This window comes from Epinephelus fuscoguttatus, linkage group LG2, assembly GCF_011397635.1.
Source record: "Epinephelus fuscoguttatus linkage group LG2, E.fuscoguttatus.final_Chr_v1".
Classification (NCBI taxonomy): Eukaryota; Metazoa; Chordata; class Actinopteri; order Perciformes; family Serranidae; genus Epinephelus; species Epinephelus fuscoguttatus.
In genome coordinates this window covers 22390479-22406788 of record NC_064753.1, presented here as the reverse complement: position 1 = coordinate 22406788, position 16310 = coordinate 22390479, and the positions used below count along the sequence as shown (strand labels likewise).

Here is a 16310-nt window from a genome sequence, read left to right as displayed (position 1 = left end):
AGCGAGCTGCCTGTTAATGACGCTGTCTGCAAAGCAGTAATGATTGTGCTAAGTGACTAATGGGCATGTAGCTACTTCCATGTTTTAGATGATACATCATGTTTGTAGTCAACGAATGATAGGCAAATGTTTGCCTGCAGAGTTTACTTGGGTTCATCCTTCACCTTCTCAAAATGATCCCACACTTTGGATTTCCTGCCCGACATGTTATTAACTAACCTGTGGAATAACCACAGATACCAGCCCTGTACATTAATGTGACTCCTGTCTGACTGCTGAGCATGGCCACTTCCTGTGTCTGTCCTTTCAAATTAAATTCCCACATGGTCCAGTTGTATGGGTTTTGATTTATTTTGACAAGGCGGAGCTTCAAGAGCTTTTCTGCAACTAAGCGACCAATGGAATCTTGCCAGCTAATGACCTTTCTGGTCGACTAATGTTTGGTCAACTATCAGGGGGCAGCCCTACCCGTATATAACACACACACACACACTATAGATAAAATGTTTGAAAAAATAGCACCTGCATTTTATTTGAGGACTAGAAAGTAAGTGTTCAAAAATCAGATATTCTTTTTGAATGGAGAGAATGACAGTGCAATCAACAGCTCCTACATAAACTATTGTATCATGGGTTGTTTCCAGGTTGTTTGTATCCTTATTGTTGCTATGCTAGTGAATTACTTCAAGTCCATTTCCAGAGTTTTGTAGAGTTAGTCAGCACTAAAAGGCTTTGGTTATCCCAGTTTAACCAGAGGAAGTGTCTGACAGCTCATGTAACACGTTTTGGTACCTCAGAGAAAATAAATTCCTGACAAATAAAAACAATTCAAAAGCATCACCCGACATGTTTACAGCAGAAGCGAACATTCTCTTCTTCATAAGAGATGAAAACTTGGCTTTGATTCCTCACATGTTGGATCTTCTTATTAGATTATTATTATTGAACTGTGTATGTTGATGTTTTATCATCTTCCTTATGTAAACTGTCTTAATGTGCCATCCTGTTCCTGTATGGATGTCGGTGCATCCTGGGTACGTAACTGTGCTGGAAGCAGCTTTGGCACTTGCAGTATGCAGCGCCATACTGCTACAGCTAAAGCTAAGTCTTATAGAGATAATGGCTTATTGTCTGCTTCCCCTCAACCATCAACAGATTAGAGGCATGTAGACATGCAGGCTCTCCCTCTCCCTTTCTCTTTATTTCTCTCCTTCTCCTCCCGTTTCTTCATTCTAGCCTCTCACCCTCTTCTCTCCCTCCACTCCTCTTATCTCATTTTTCTTCTGTATAAGCCGACTCACTCTCTTCCTCCTCTTACACCCACCCCACATCCCATATCATTTTTAAACATGTTCACTCTATTTTCAGACATCATCTTCTTTCTCTTCACTGCCAGAAACACAAGAAAACTGCAGCGTCAGCCCAGGGCCCCCCACCACCACAACCACACACTCACCCTACCTCGCTCTTTCTCTCCCGTGTCTCTCTTTCTGTGGTGCCGACCAGAAAGCTTTTCATAATACCAACAGTGGCTGATGTGGCCATCTGACATTTAGACAAACGATCTATGGAAGGGGCTGAGGAAGTAGAGAGGGGAAAATGAGAGTAGAAAGGCATAAAGAACGAAACAGCAGACAAAAACAAGAAAGAGGGAGTAAAGATAGCGAAGCTGAGGTGCAGAATTGTGAGAAGGGTGGAGGAGGAGACAGCCAGAGATACTGAGAGAGAAAGAGAGAGGAGAAACTGAGAGGAATATTGGCAGAGAAGCAAGAGAGCAGCACAGGAAGAGGATAAAATGGAGCGAGAATAAAAATGTTAGTGAAGAGAGGAGGAGGAGGAGGAAGAGGAGGAAATGCTGGGGAGTAGAGTAGTGCAGAATGAAGAGACAGAGGAGAAGAAGTAGATAGAGGGCAGATGAGACTGTGACAGGAGAGTTATTTCAGTGGTCATATAGACATCTCAATGAAAATGCCAACAACCTAATCAAAGGACTTGAAAGGGCAAAGAGAGAGAAGGAGAAAGAGACGCCGACCAAAAGCGGGGAGGAGAATGAGGAGGAGTGAGGTGGAGGAAGTTGATGAGAGAGGGAGGACTGAAGGGGACAGAGGGAGAGAAAGATGGAGAGACCTGAAGGAGGAGAGGGAGGACAGACAGTGAGGGAATTGATGGAGAAAAGGAGGAGAGCAATTAAAGTGGGAGAGAGGGGAGAGAAAAGGCAGAAAATTGAGAGAAATGAGCTGGCAAGGAGGAAAAGAATGAGCAGGGGAATGATACATGTATAACAAACCAAAAAGAAGAATCAGAGTCATGAAGGAAAAGAGGGCAGAAGACATGAGGCGAGAGAAAAAGGGCAGAGATGAGATAAGGGATGAGTGGAGAGCGAAGGAAAGAAAATGGGGTGTGAGAGAGGGAGAGAGGGAGAAGAGAGAATCGCTTGCTTTTTGACATTCAAGAAGCACTACTTGAAACTCCTCATAGAAGCAGCTTATTGTCTAATGTGCTGAAGATGTGCTGAAGGGCCCTGATACTGTCTTCGCCGGCAAAATGTGGCAGAATTAGAGCAATTTGAGTCGAGAACACTGTTCAAAAATCCATAACTAGTCGGAAAAACAAAGTCAGACTAACATATGCTTACATTTCAGAGGCTGCAGACTGAAGACAGGCGGGCAGACAGACAGCAGGACAGACAGAGAAGCTGTGTTATTTAGCCATCATTTGTCAGACAGAAGTAAGCGATTGCCGTTGTTCAGATTTAATGGCCTGTAAAGGACACTGCAACATCAATTTTCATACAGCTGTGTGTGTGTTTATGTGTGTGATTGAAAGAAAAAGAGGGAGGAAGAAGAGCAAGAATGTGTGTGTACGTGTGTGTGTGTGTGTGTGTGTGTGTGTGTGTGTGTGTGTGTGTGTGTGTGTGTGTGTGTGTGTGTGTGTGTGTGTGTGTGTGTGTGTGTAGCTGATATTGCTATGCTGGAGTCTTGGAGCCTTTTACAACCTTTCCTTTATTATTTCCTTATCACACTGCTTAAGGCCTTTCCTCCCTCCTCCTCTTTCCCTCTCCTCCTCCCACCTTCTCCTCCTCCTCCTTAACCCCCTCCTCTCTTCCTTCACTCACTCCTCAACATTTCTCTCTGTCTCCCCATCCATCTCCCTTTTCTCTCCAGCTGACATGGTGAAATTGCTCAGTTTACACTTTGAGATGTCAGCATGGTATAGAAACCTCAAAGCTACAGATTTAAAACAGTCTCATGTTCTTCTTTTTTTTTACTTGAATTGATGAATTGTTTAAAATGTTTCCATTGCCCTGTGTTATTTAATTTAGTTTGCCACAATTCAATTTGATCTGATTTACTTTAATTTGATTCCACTAGATTTCAGTGGATAAAATCCTGCTATTTACCCCAAGGATGGCACAAGGAAGCATTGGTAATAAAGCACATTGTGGTCTTTAATGGAAACAAATAAAAGCTAAATTTAACAAGAAACAATTTAACAGCCATTATGTGCTTAGTACGTTTCTTGGCCTTTGGACCCTGGAAACTAATTCCAAACCTTTTTTGTTGAGTTTAAACACATTTAAGAGGCCTCAGCTTTCCTCTGTCTCTCCATCTGCTCCCTCACTCCTCTCTTCCTGTCCTCTCCTGCTCTGCCATTACAAAGATACCTTGTAAAAAGCCTTCAACAAATCAGCAATTGCCTCAGTCAGTCACGTAGCCAGCCTGTAACACAACCAATCAGCCAGCAAGTCAGTCAGTCAACTTAACAACCAGTCCATCATTTAGTCAGTAAATCAAACTGACAGTCAGTCAGTCAGTCAGGCAGGCAGCCTGCTGGCCAGTTTCTCACCTCCTCCCTCCCTCTCACACTGTCTTCCCTGTAGGGCTGTGCTGCAGTGGCACAGTGTACCACGGGACCTTTTCAGCAGCGCTCCTATGATGTTGGTTTCCAACAAGCTAACATCTATTAACACCCTCCCGCTTTATATCTGCCTCTATCCCAATCTCTTTTTCAGCCTCCCTTCCTCTGCCTCCTCTGTCTTCCTCGCTTTGTGCACCACGGGACCATTTTTTTGCCGTGTCCTTACGATGTAGGTTCAACACTGCTAGCGACCATTACCGATCATTAAAAATGGATAGAATAAGAACGATGCTACTGGAGCAACGATAGCCTGTGGCTAATGCATTTATACACAGACATACACACACACACACACACACACACACACACACGCTCGGTTGAAAATGCATAAACACAAATTTATACACAAACACACCGGAATGTGGACACACATAAATATCACACAAGAAAGTGCAGAAACACACACACACACACACACACACACACACACACAGAGCTCCAACAATAAACAACCACTCACTGACACTCACATATTTTGTGTTTCTGCACAGAGCTATGCCTGTGCTCATTTGCACATGCACTCTTCCTTATGGAAATACAGTTTAAATTTCTTCACATGGACACACTCATACAAGCAAATACACCCACTCATGCAAACTTGTGTAAACAAGCAAACATTAATACACATACATAAACAAATTCAAGACTAACACATTCACTTTCAACTTGCAGCACGACATTAATATGACACAGCTTGTACAGCGTTTGCATGATTGCACTCAGAAAAGCTGTGTACACATACACATGTCTCGATATTGCTGCACACACACTTTTAGCTTACGCATGGACATTTACACACAAAAGGGCACTCAAGCACAAAATAATCCCCTCACTACTCCCCCCTAACACACACAGATCTAACCCTAACCCTAAGCATTTTTCTCTTGAAGGCTGAGACACTCACACTCGCCAAATGTTTATCTTTTAAAATGAGTCATCTTTTGCAGACTTTTAAACTTTTTCCAGATACGGTGGTACAACAACACAAGCACACTTTGCAGAGCAGTGAACCTGTTAATGTGAGCGACAGCTGCGTTAGAACACTGGACTGCTCGGCAGATAAGTGGAGTACACATCATTTGACTAAAAACACAAGGAAAGACAGTCAGCGAGAGAGGAACATAGAGACAGAGACACTAATAAAAAGTCTGAACCCTTAGCCAACCTGGAGAGTAATTATTACTGTGGCTCTATGTATTTCTTTCTGTGTGTGTCTCACTGTCTCGCTCTCTCCCTAAAATCACATTAATGGATGAAAGTAGCTTCTGCTGCTGCTGACTCGTCGCTTTGAAATGGAAATGTAACTCATTGCCTCCATATGTAGAGCGCGCATACACACACACATTCTTATACTGTACACGACACACAGACACACAGGCACCCACACACACACACACACACACACACGCACACACAGCATGGCCTAGGTGCGCTGTAACAGTGTCTCTCTCTCTCTCTCACACACACACACACACACACACACACACACACACACTATGCCCTTAAACCATGGAACTAAGCAGGAGAAAAACTGAAATAACACTAATGTAACATTAACAGACACATTAGCTTGCTTAATGTTAGCCCGCTAGCCAACCATTAGCCTACAGCTTATAGAAAATGTCATGCTAACAGAAAGGCAAAGCGGAAATAATAAAATAGCAAAAGTGCTACATTAACAGATACATTTGCCTCTATATTCAGTGGACAGCAGCACTAAACCAACAGATACTCGGGTTCAAAGCTGCAGGGTGGTACAGCAGATGGACACTGTTATTCAGCTGCATACAGGATCTTTACTCAAGCCAAAAATATTATCCACCCTACCTAATTGTCCTTGAGCAAAACACTGAATCCCTACCAACTTCTACCAGCTGACCCTGCACTCTCATCAAAAAGTGCTTTTCCCTACCTAAATCAGTAATCACCATTTCACTTTTATCTGTGTTATTTTAGCTTGCTAGCCCTGGGATACGCCGTAGCAAGGAACAGTTTTACATTCAGACGGACAATGGCACTACATCAAAAAAAAAAAAAAAAAAAAAAAAGGAGCATCCTCATTCATTTCAATGAGACCAATGTGCTGATGCAGTGAGGCCACCGTTGCAGAGGGCTCCAGCTGCTGCAGTACTTCTACAGGCCTAGTTTTTACTGAATGTAGCAGTCAACAACAATCAGTGTTAAACAACAGCACTATGAGTTTGGTGTAAATCATTCAAAAATTTTGATACGAATCATTTACTGAACTATACAAAAAAAAATTGAATCTGCAAAGTAATTCCTGATTTAAACTCAATTGTAAAACTCTTCCTCAACGGAGTATGAAACACTGTGTGTCTATTTCTGATAGGCCTTCAAACTTCACTTCAGTTTGTGAAGTGAAGATGTAGAATTAATTGGAGGCACGTATGTACCTCTATGCACAGTAGATGGCCACAGTCAATGTAACCACTGCAGGCAAACCCTGCACATCAAAACCTGCTGAGGAATACTACACTGAATCTTCGATGAATGTCTAGAGGTAATGGAGGTTTAATTTGTTCTGAGAGGTATAGCAAGTGAAATTTGGCACTTGGAATTTGAATGAAATACAGTAGACTCCAATTTAAGGCAAACATGGAACGGTAAATGTGCAGTACTGCTTCCTGAACCAACTACGCTGCTACCAGAATGCATTATATCACCATTAACATAGCAAAAGAATGAAAAATGTTCCTCACTGGAACTGGTAAAAATGTACCACAGCTGTTGATGCTCTGAATAATTTGTCAAATTAAATTTGGATATTGGTTGTCATGGATGTCTTGTAACCACACCGACTGATCTTTCATTACAAACTCCAGTTGAGAGGTTCATTTCATGCTTATTTTTAGAGCTGGCTGGCTGAGTAATCCTGTGTTATGAAATAACCCTCAGCTCCCACCACAGCGAGGCGTCTGCACCACAAGGTACAGAAAAACAGCAACAAACTGCTGTGCCACAGTGGCTGCATTGGAAGCTCTATACAAACCAAATGCAAAGTTTTAACTCATGATGTAAATTATAATTCTTTGTAGTCTGCTACAACACAGAGCTCATCAGGCATATATTTGGGGTCAACAGAAGTCATGGTTCAGTTTAGGAGTCACACTTCCGTGAGAGTTCGGTACAGCATGTAAAAAAACTACATAAATGGTAAGTTTCTTTTCATCTATTCTGAACAGACCATAGTGAAAGTCTCAAAGACAGACAAAATCATCTTGCTGTGGACTGAGGAAGCATTTTGCCCACTGGCAACTTTGGTAAACTATTTTTATTATGAAATAAGGAACATCTCAAACACTTCTGTATTACACTGTATGAGCAGTGAACAAACACTTTCCCAAAAGGCAACAGATCACAGAAGGCTACAAAACTGAAAATCCTCTCCTATGCTATGAAACTGAAAATACAAAATACAGATAATAAAAAAAAAAAATTGTGCATACTGAGAAGTGTTTCAGTTAATTACAACTTGGCTATATGACTGTTGCTCCAGTAATTATTTTATCCCATTCTGCTTTTGCATCTGAAATCTGTCTGAAAGCAGCGGGGATAGGGACCTGGGCTCTCGTTTTGACCGATCTGGGCAATGCCGTTGAATGTGTGTTAGCATGTTGGATGTTTCAACATACCCAAGGCTGGAGCAAGGCCGACACACTGTCCTCGTCTTATACACAACTCTCTCTCTGTTGCTGTTGTAGCTGACCAGGAATCCAAAGGCGCATCTTTCCGCTCACCATGGTGTAGTTGGCTCACATGGCAACCAGCTTGTTGTGCTAACTTCAGCAGCTAAAAGTTTCCAGCCAGAACTCGCACTTGTGAACTTTAGTTCCACATTATGTGCACCAATCTACATACCAATTATTCTGTGTGTTGCTGTATTCACTGTTACCGTGACAATTCAGTACAAATACAAAAACCCTACATACAACACTAGTATGCACACGCTGCTAGCAGTTAAAAAGATGAATGTAGTGGTCTCTATTAGTTGGGTTTAAAGATTTCAGAAAAGGAGCCTAACAAATAAACTAGACATGGCATTTACTAATGCATACTAATGGGTGGTAAAACACAATCGGCAAGTCTATGCAACAGCACTTTTACGGGGTTCATAATTTTAAGCTCTGTCATGCTATTTCATATGATATACACATGCCCTTTTATGTCTTCTTATGCTGTCCTTTCTGATTTGAAATGACACACAGATGTAAGATTCTGCTGTGTGTAACGCAGTATTTACTGCAAGCATGAAATATTCCAGTCCAGTCATTAATATCAACAGATTTTAGACCCCTGTTTGCTCGTGCCTTTAGGTCAGCTCGGTGGATTTCCCTCTATATCTGAGGTATAAATTCAGGGCAGACAGGGTTATGATGTCATTACTTAATGCCAGACATTACTAGCCGAGCAGCACAAGATGGAAAAGTCATTCCTGATTAATTGCGTCTGCTGGGGAATACATTTTCATTTTCTCTTTCACTTTGTCCCCCAGTGCACAGGAGTGACTCTTCTTCCTCTCTGTCCCAATGTCTCTTTAACACAGTGGCTCTGATCTCTGCCTCTATCTCAATCTCTCTCTCCCTTCGTCTCTGTGTCTTCACACATATTCTCCTCTGCTCTCTCTGCCCTCTCCCCCTGCATTAGTCTACTGTATGTAGGCCATGGCTCTTTTAAAAGTTCTGTCATTTGAACACTATAAAGATAGATTACTCGCTCATTTTCAAGCCAGCATGGGCGGCTAAAAAGACATTTTCTTTCCAGCATCACAAGCATAATGACCCATGCACACTTAACATGTACTCTGTGTGTTCTCTGATAGTTAACTCCAGTCTGTGTAAAGTAGCACAGTTTCATTTCACATGTTCTGAACATACATACATATATATATATATATATATATATATATATACACATATAAATTTCAGAACTTGTGAGGATAAAAAAAAAAACGGTTCATTGCTTCCAGTAATCATTAGATCTTTCTGTAGCTCTCTCTATCGCCACTGTCTCTTTTACACACGCATTCACACACCACCTCTTTGCTCTCCATTGAACTGTGTACTCTGCTGTAGTTAACTGTATTGAAGTGCATGTGTATTCTCTATTCTCACTGGACAACTGGAAGGACCCTCAAGTACCTGAAAATCATCAGTACTCAATGAGATGTCTCGCTCTTTCTGTTGCAAGTGCACGTACACACTACACACACATGCAAGGTCTCGTGCTCTTTTCTCAAGCACAGATTTGTTTGAACTGTGTGTGGACTTTGGTGTGACAGAGGGGATTCAATTATTATACAAGCACCTGAAAACACCGAACAAAATGTCTCTCTTTCTGTGTATGTGTGTTTCTCTCTGTGTGTGTGCCGTTTAGTCTGTCGCTCCCACGTAGAGGTGAAAGTTATAAGTGCTCCCATGCTTCTCATACATAGGAAGCAGAAAATTATTAAAACACATACAAACACAGGGAATCCCAAACAAATGTGCACACAGATGCAAAGCACCACACACTGCTTTTTAAATTTAAAGTAAGCTGCAAAGAAATGTATCATCAACACACCAACACAAGCGCAGAGACACCCACAAATATGCACATGCTCAGACATGTGCTTCTGCATATAGGCACTGTACGGTACTCATGAGAATCACTGAACTTCTGGTGAGTAAAAATATCAATACCAATCAGAGCATGTCAACCTTTGATTTTCAGAATATATCCTTCAATTATCTGAAGTCCTGTGTTTTGTTGTAGATGCTGAACTTCACTTATGTTGAATGCCAATAAGCTACCATTCAACAAATTCAGCAACACTCCAGTCTAAGTCCCCATATTTAACATATATAGGCAATATACATTAGTAATGAATGGTTCATGATACTTAAGGCAATAGAGACAATTTTTAAGTGTTTATTAATATAAAATACATTTCGACAACTACAACTTCCCATACAACAACATATTTTACATAATTACAGCTGTGTTTTTCTACAGTCACTCATTATCTATTTCTAAAGCAGCCTCTACTTACAGGCTAATGAATTTTAGTTAACAAATAGATGAATAAATACTTATATCTGTTTACAACTACATTAGAGTGTTCTAAACAATTGATTTAACTGTGTATAATGTTTATAAATGCATAACAGGGGAACTTTAAGTTAAGCGTGCTATTCTTCTAAATTGTAAAAAATGCATGAGATAAATATAATAAACACAGTGTCCACTTACTTAGTTATTCACAAAGCTTTCCACTGTATCCTACAGCCTTCTTTAGCAAATAGAGCTTGCTTAGGTGTCAGCATGTGATGTGAGTGCAGGACCTCTGTCATGTGATAATGGCTGATTGTAGATACTGTAGGGTAGGGGTCAGAATCACCAGAGACTCCACGATACTATATTATCATGATACTTAAAGAAGCAACAGACAGCATTTTTGCCTATATATATCATTATGAAAATAACGTGGGTTGCACAGGGTAGTATACACAGTAAAATCAGACTATCAGCGTTTACATAGGTTACTTAGTGACTTTGCAATAAGCTTCTGCCACCGGGGACGAATTTTCGCAGAAAAAATCTGCTTTACGGCATGAAATGCGTCATGTATTGCCAAACTGGGCAGTCAGCCAATCAAGGACTGGAGCTGGTCCTTATGAGGAACTGGCCGGGGCATGAGATAGTTGAGTCAGGAGCACAGTGGCAGACGGACAAAGTTTGGAGATAAGTGGAAAAACGGCCACCCAAAAGAAAACGAGCTCCTCTGTCTGAGGAGGCAAAGAAGAGCCAAAAAGGAGAGAGATAAAAGAAGAGGAAAAACAAGAGTAAACCTCAGTCAGGCGTTCAAGAGATGGAGGGAGCTCCATCACCAAAGAGGCTTCAAAACACATGTCCAGCTAGCTTTCTTTCTAATGGATCAGTAAGTAACACAGCTAAATTTTAACTAGACCAGAGAGGACTGTACTGTACTGGCTGCTAGTTCATTCCTAGCTGGCCAGCATCGCAAATCGCCGCAACCAGGGACGAGATAGCAAGTGTTGGTTGGCTGACATCCTCGTTGCCATTCTATGGCAGCCCTCGGACAGTGATTACCCCCAAACCCATTCCCCTGTCGGGAGTAATTTTTCAACAGTCACCGGCTCACTATAAATTATACCTTACGTGTCTACTGTTGTTTGTAGTGATACTGTACATATTGGTATCATTTACTGTGAGCTGTTTGTACTGGTACTGTGCATTCTGGTATAATTATTTGCATTACTATTTGTTTTTTTCTTCGAATCCTATCTGTTGCCTCTTTAAGTTATGATACACTATTATTATGATTTGCTGAGTACTGCTGTGACACAATGAAATATATTGCAATTTATTACCTTTTTTCAACTACAAATTAAGTTCCCCAAGCTTTGTCAATATTTGTTTTATATAATAAGAAAAAGTTTTCAGTGTGTTCATAGCATCTGAATCATTTGTATTACAGTAAACTTTATCTAGTGGACTAAAAAGGTAATTGATTTTATTATTCTAGTAAACTACCAAAAATTGAATTAGTGTTTGTATTAATTTGCAATATTAATAAATTCACAAAAAATACAGTAAAATATACTAGGCATCCATGTACCGATACAATATTGCTATGCAAAATATTGCCATGCTGTATCGATTTTTTTCTCCCAACTCTAATATAGGGAGGAGATCATAACACAGATGTGACGAGTGAGCAGGTTGCATTTACTGAAGAAGGCCATAAGAAATGGTCAAAATTTGCTGGAGTAGCTTGATAAGTGGTCCTTGCTTTTAGAATAGTTACCGCAGACAGTAGGGAATTCTGTAGCGAATGTATCTAAAAGGTTTTACTTGAGTATAATTTTAATCACTGTCTGACAAACAGACTATTTTTTTCTTTCACATTTTATTATGCTTTCTGAATTTTCACAAGTTTCATTGGCAAGTGTCACACTTCTTCTATATGTCTAATACCCTCAGTTTTATGTATGCCTACAGTGAATTTGAATTGGGCGGACAGCTCCGTTTAATTAGCTATTTTCTCATTCACAGGAACAGTGTGTGTGTGTGTGTGTGTGTGTGTGTGTGTGTGCGCGCATGCATGCATGTGTGTCCGTTTCCCGTGTGTAATATCATTATGCCAGGCAGGAGGACAGACAGCTAGTTCCAATATCTTGTTGTTTGGCATTGATTCAATGTCAGCTAATTGTCACCATGTGCATGTACTTGTGTGTGTGGGTGTGTGTACGTGAGTGTGTATCAGTGCGTGCGTCCGGGCCTTAATGTCCTCATAAAGATAAAAACATTAAAAACCTTTGCAAAGAGAGACATTTAATCAGCCCTCACTTTGAAAAGGGAACCAAAATAAGTCACTAAAATGTCCTGTGTGTGTGTGTGTGTGTGTGTGTGTGTGTGTGTGTGTGTGTGCGCGTGTGCGTGCATGTGTAAGTGTGTGTCTGTGTGTTTATGTCTCTAAGTGACCAAGTGAGCGTGTGTGAGTGATTAAACAAGTGTTTTATGGTCCCAGTGGAGGCCTAAAATGAAGTTCTCAGACATGTTATTCTCAACCAAGTGTGTGTGTACGTGTGCACGCATGTGTGCACATGTAAGCATCAGCATGAGCCAAAAACGTCTTTTGTACTGTCCCCTGTAGAGTGTAGTTAACAATATATCAATTATATAAGCACTGGCTGGGTTTTATGGGAATTATCATCACATTTGGACAGTTGAACGTGTCTTGGCTGAACAACCTGTTGATGAATGAGCTGAATGTATTTTTTCTCTCCGTCTCCGCTTCTTACAAGGACGCACAGTTTGGCAGCTAAATATATGCAAAGATTGTAAATATGGGAGTAGAACTGGCCATGAAAAACTGATTTTGTATTGTTACATAGGCATCCGATAAACATAATGACGATTCACGATTAACATCATTTTTAAAACTAATTTTATGAATTACCAAATGTTGCTCGATCCAAAATTTTGGGTTTTAAAATGAATTCCTAATAACATAATTGATAGGGAATTAGGCTTGAATCATTATTTTCATTATCATTATTATTATGTACTTACAAGTGACAATAATTACAGAAATAGTTAATTTGGTGATTATCAAAATAATCCCCAATATCACTGTCAAAACATGAACAGAAATATCCAATTACAAAAGCTCACTGAGATTAATATTGAGAACTTTTCACTAAATCTTTGTTAAATAACAAAAACTAATCACTTGCATCACTAAAATCCTGTTTAATAGTACCCTTTCCTCCATCCTCTGCTGCTTAGGTTGTTTATTTGCACTTCAGTTTATGTCTGAAGATACCTGACTTTTTGTGACATTTTTAAGTGACATTTCCAGACAATCAATAATTAGTTGTGTGTTGGAATTTAAAGTGCGACATCACATTTAAAAGGCTGGCAACCATCTGGGGTTTGAGGTTTGACGAAATAAATTATTACCACCCTCCGTCTGTCTTTCCAGATGTCAGTCTGCCCTTTAATTTTCTCTTACTCTGTCTTTCTGTGTGTTTAACTCTTCAATAACTAAAATAGCTGCAGGTATATGCTGCACATCACACCGTGATAATATGACATATGAAAGCTTCATTTGTGCCCAAGGTCAGGGTTTTTAGATGATAAATTAAAAAAATAAATTAGATGTGACATGTAAATCATGTGCGACATTTTCGTGGTTTAAATTGAGAGGAATAATCTAATATACAATCTGCAGCAGAACTGAACTGTTTATGATTGTGGGGGGAGAAAAATCAGTCTGGAAAAAAATGCAGATTTTAAAGCTGATAAATAGCGTAGGAAACACAGACACAAACAAGTGCACACACAGATTAGAGTGAAAGATAAATCGCAGGTGATAAAAGAAGCAGTTGCTTCAATCACAAACAGCTTAAACGCGCCATCATCATATTCATCAACATACACAATTCTCCCACAATCACACTTTCACTCAGATTCCCTCATTTCCAAGTTGACAGCCTTCATGTATGGCAGGAGAATACAGATAAAGATAACACCACCAGCCACACAAACACACACACACACACACACACACAATCTTGTATCTTATACACCCAGAGATAGATGGAGGGCAAGGGTAAATGCCTGGAAACTAGCAATACACAAGAGGGGGAAATCTGACAGATTTGTGCATGTGTGTGTGTGGGGGGGGGTGGATTGAGAGAGAAATACAGAGGACAAGTATTGAGAACGAGAGGGAGGAGAAGTGCACACAGAGAAGCTATTGATAAACAGAGTAACAGTAACGCTCCCACCAAACGAGGAGAATGTTAACACTTTCTTCTCTTTCCACCTAGAACACAAGGAACCTCCTCGGTCACTAAATCCTCACCAACACGGACCTGGTGGGCTGCTGACACACCGCATCAACCCCCTGTCATACCATCAGATGCTCCAACAGCCACTGAGACAACTGCTCCTCTGTGTGTGGTGACTCCACAAAATCATGTTACACAATGAGTATGGGATCTCCTCTCTAAATGCCCTCCAGGGAGAAATTTCACCCCATCTCCTTCTGTCTGAGCATGCTCATTTGTAGACTGTAACACTGGGTATTAAGTTAGTTGCCAAGCTTTTCCTCATACTGAACAAGATTTTGAAATGTCTCTGTTTCAGATGTGATTCCCCTCATTGCTGTTTCAACTCGAAGAAACTGCATGAAGTCTGGTTTAACGGATCTGAGATTGATTTTGAAGTTGCTTTATTTATTTTGATAACAATATCTGCACAGCATGGAGGGAGGCCCAAAAAATGAGCCTGCCTACACTGTTCCCCAGATGTAATACTGTGTCCAACTTGGGCACTGCACTCTCTTTCTCTCACGAGCGCACACACACACACACACACACACACACACACACACACACACACACAGTGCGTGCATGTAGACTAGCTCTCGTTTTCCCTTTCGCACTCTCTACCTCTTGCTATCTCAAACACGCACGCACAAAAGGACACAAGCACGCCATCCCCAGAAAGGCGAGCGCGCGCACACACGTAACTCTCTTGCTCACTCACACACACACACACACACACACACACACACACACACACACACACACACACACCAACGCTGTCCGCAGCATCGAAACGGCACGAATTAACCACATTTTCTCCCCCCCACCACTCTCGCGTGCGCGCTCACACGCAAACACACCAACCTGCGAATATCCTGATCCCCTCCAACACGCGCGCACACACATATGCACGCATGCAAGCGCGCGGGCACGCATACAAACACGCAGACAAACCGAAAAGCCTCCAAAACTCACCCTTGGACGAGGAGAAATCCCCGAAGAGAAGCCCAAGCAGGAGGAGAAGCGGGAGGTCGCGTCTCAGCCTGCCCGTTTTCTTTACATTCAGCCTCCTCCTCACCAGCATCATCTCCGGCGCTCCCAAATCCGTCATTTTGCTGTTAAATAAATCCAAGCTGGCTTAATTTAAAAGCCTTCTCCCCACCTTGCCGCTCTGCTTGACTGAAGGAAGCGGAGGGGGGTAAAAGAGGACGGCCGCCCCCCCTCCTCCTTTTTCTTTCGTTTTTATACAAAAAATATCTACACCCGAGGATCAATCACGAATATCCCACACACACATGTCCATGTTAACGTTTGGACGGGATAACCGGTGACGGGTTGTCGGTCTGAGATCGGGCAACACGCTGCTGGTGTGAGCTGTCATAGCAGAGACCGGAGGACCGGAGGAGAGAGACAGAGAGATGAAGAGATTCAGTGAAGGAGAGGAGAGAGGTGGTTGGTAGGTCCGCACAACACAGCGAGCGAGCGACGACTGACAGAGAGAGGGGGAGAGAGAGGGAGCACGGGAGGGAGAGAGGGAGGCAGACGCACAGAGATGGAGAGAAAGACAGAGGTTAGTCCGGGGAAGTAGCAGAGATGGAGGAAAAGTGGAAGATAGTTGAGGAGAAGAGAAAGAGAGGAAGGGATAGGGAGATATAAAAGAGTGACTAAAGAGGGAGGCCAGGAGGGAGGGAGGAGAGGGAGGAGAGGAAGGAGGGATGACGTCTGGGAGGAGAGAGGAAAGAGTAAAGGAATGAGAGGGGAAAACTGATTAAGATGATAAGGAGGTAAGGATGCAGATTTAGGAAAGACAGAGAAACAGGGAGGAATGAGGCCAGATAAATGAAAGGAAAAAGGAGGGAAGGATAGAGGAAGGGAGCATGAAAAGGAGATAGGGAGGAGAAGAGAACAATGTGGGAGGGGTGGAGCAAGAAGTGATGGATGAAATGAAAGAAACAGGAAGAAAGAAAGAGATTTCAGTAAGACAGGGAGGGGGGAGAGGTGACAGGAGAGTGGGGGGATGAAAGAGAGATGGTA

The 16310-nt window shown here is 41.7% G+C and overlaps 1 protein-coding gene across 2 annotated transcripts in view; it reads right to left on the bottom strand.

Moving 5' to 3' along the window:
* Positions 1 to 16023, bottom strand: part of LOC125906310 (CUB and sushi domain-containing protein 1-like) — a 537329-nt gene extending 521306 nt beyond the window's left edge. For both annotated transcript variants that reach the window (XM_049604892.1, XM_049604902.1), the window contains exon 1: positions 15252 to 16023. In XM_049604892.1, coding sequence (XP_049460849.1) covers positions 15252 to 15387 — 136 coding nt within the window. In that variant the 5' untranslated portion in view covers positions 15388 to 16023. The remainder of the gene's footprint in view (positions 1 to 15251) is intronic.
* Between the last annotated feature and the right edge of the window lie 287 nt (positions 16024 to 16310).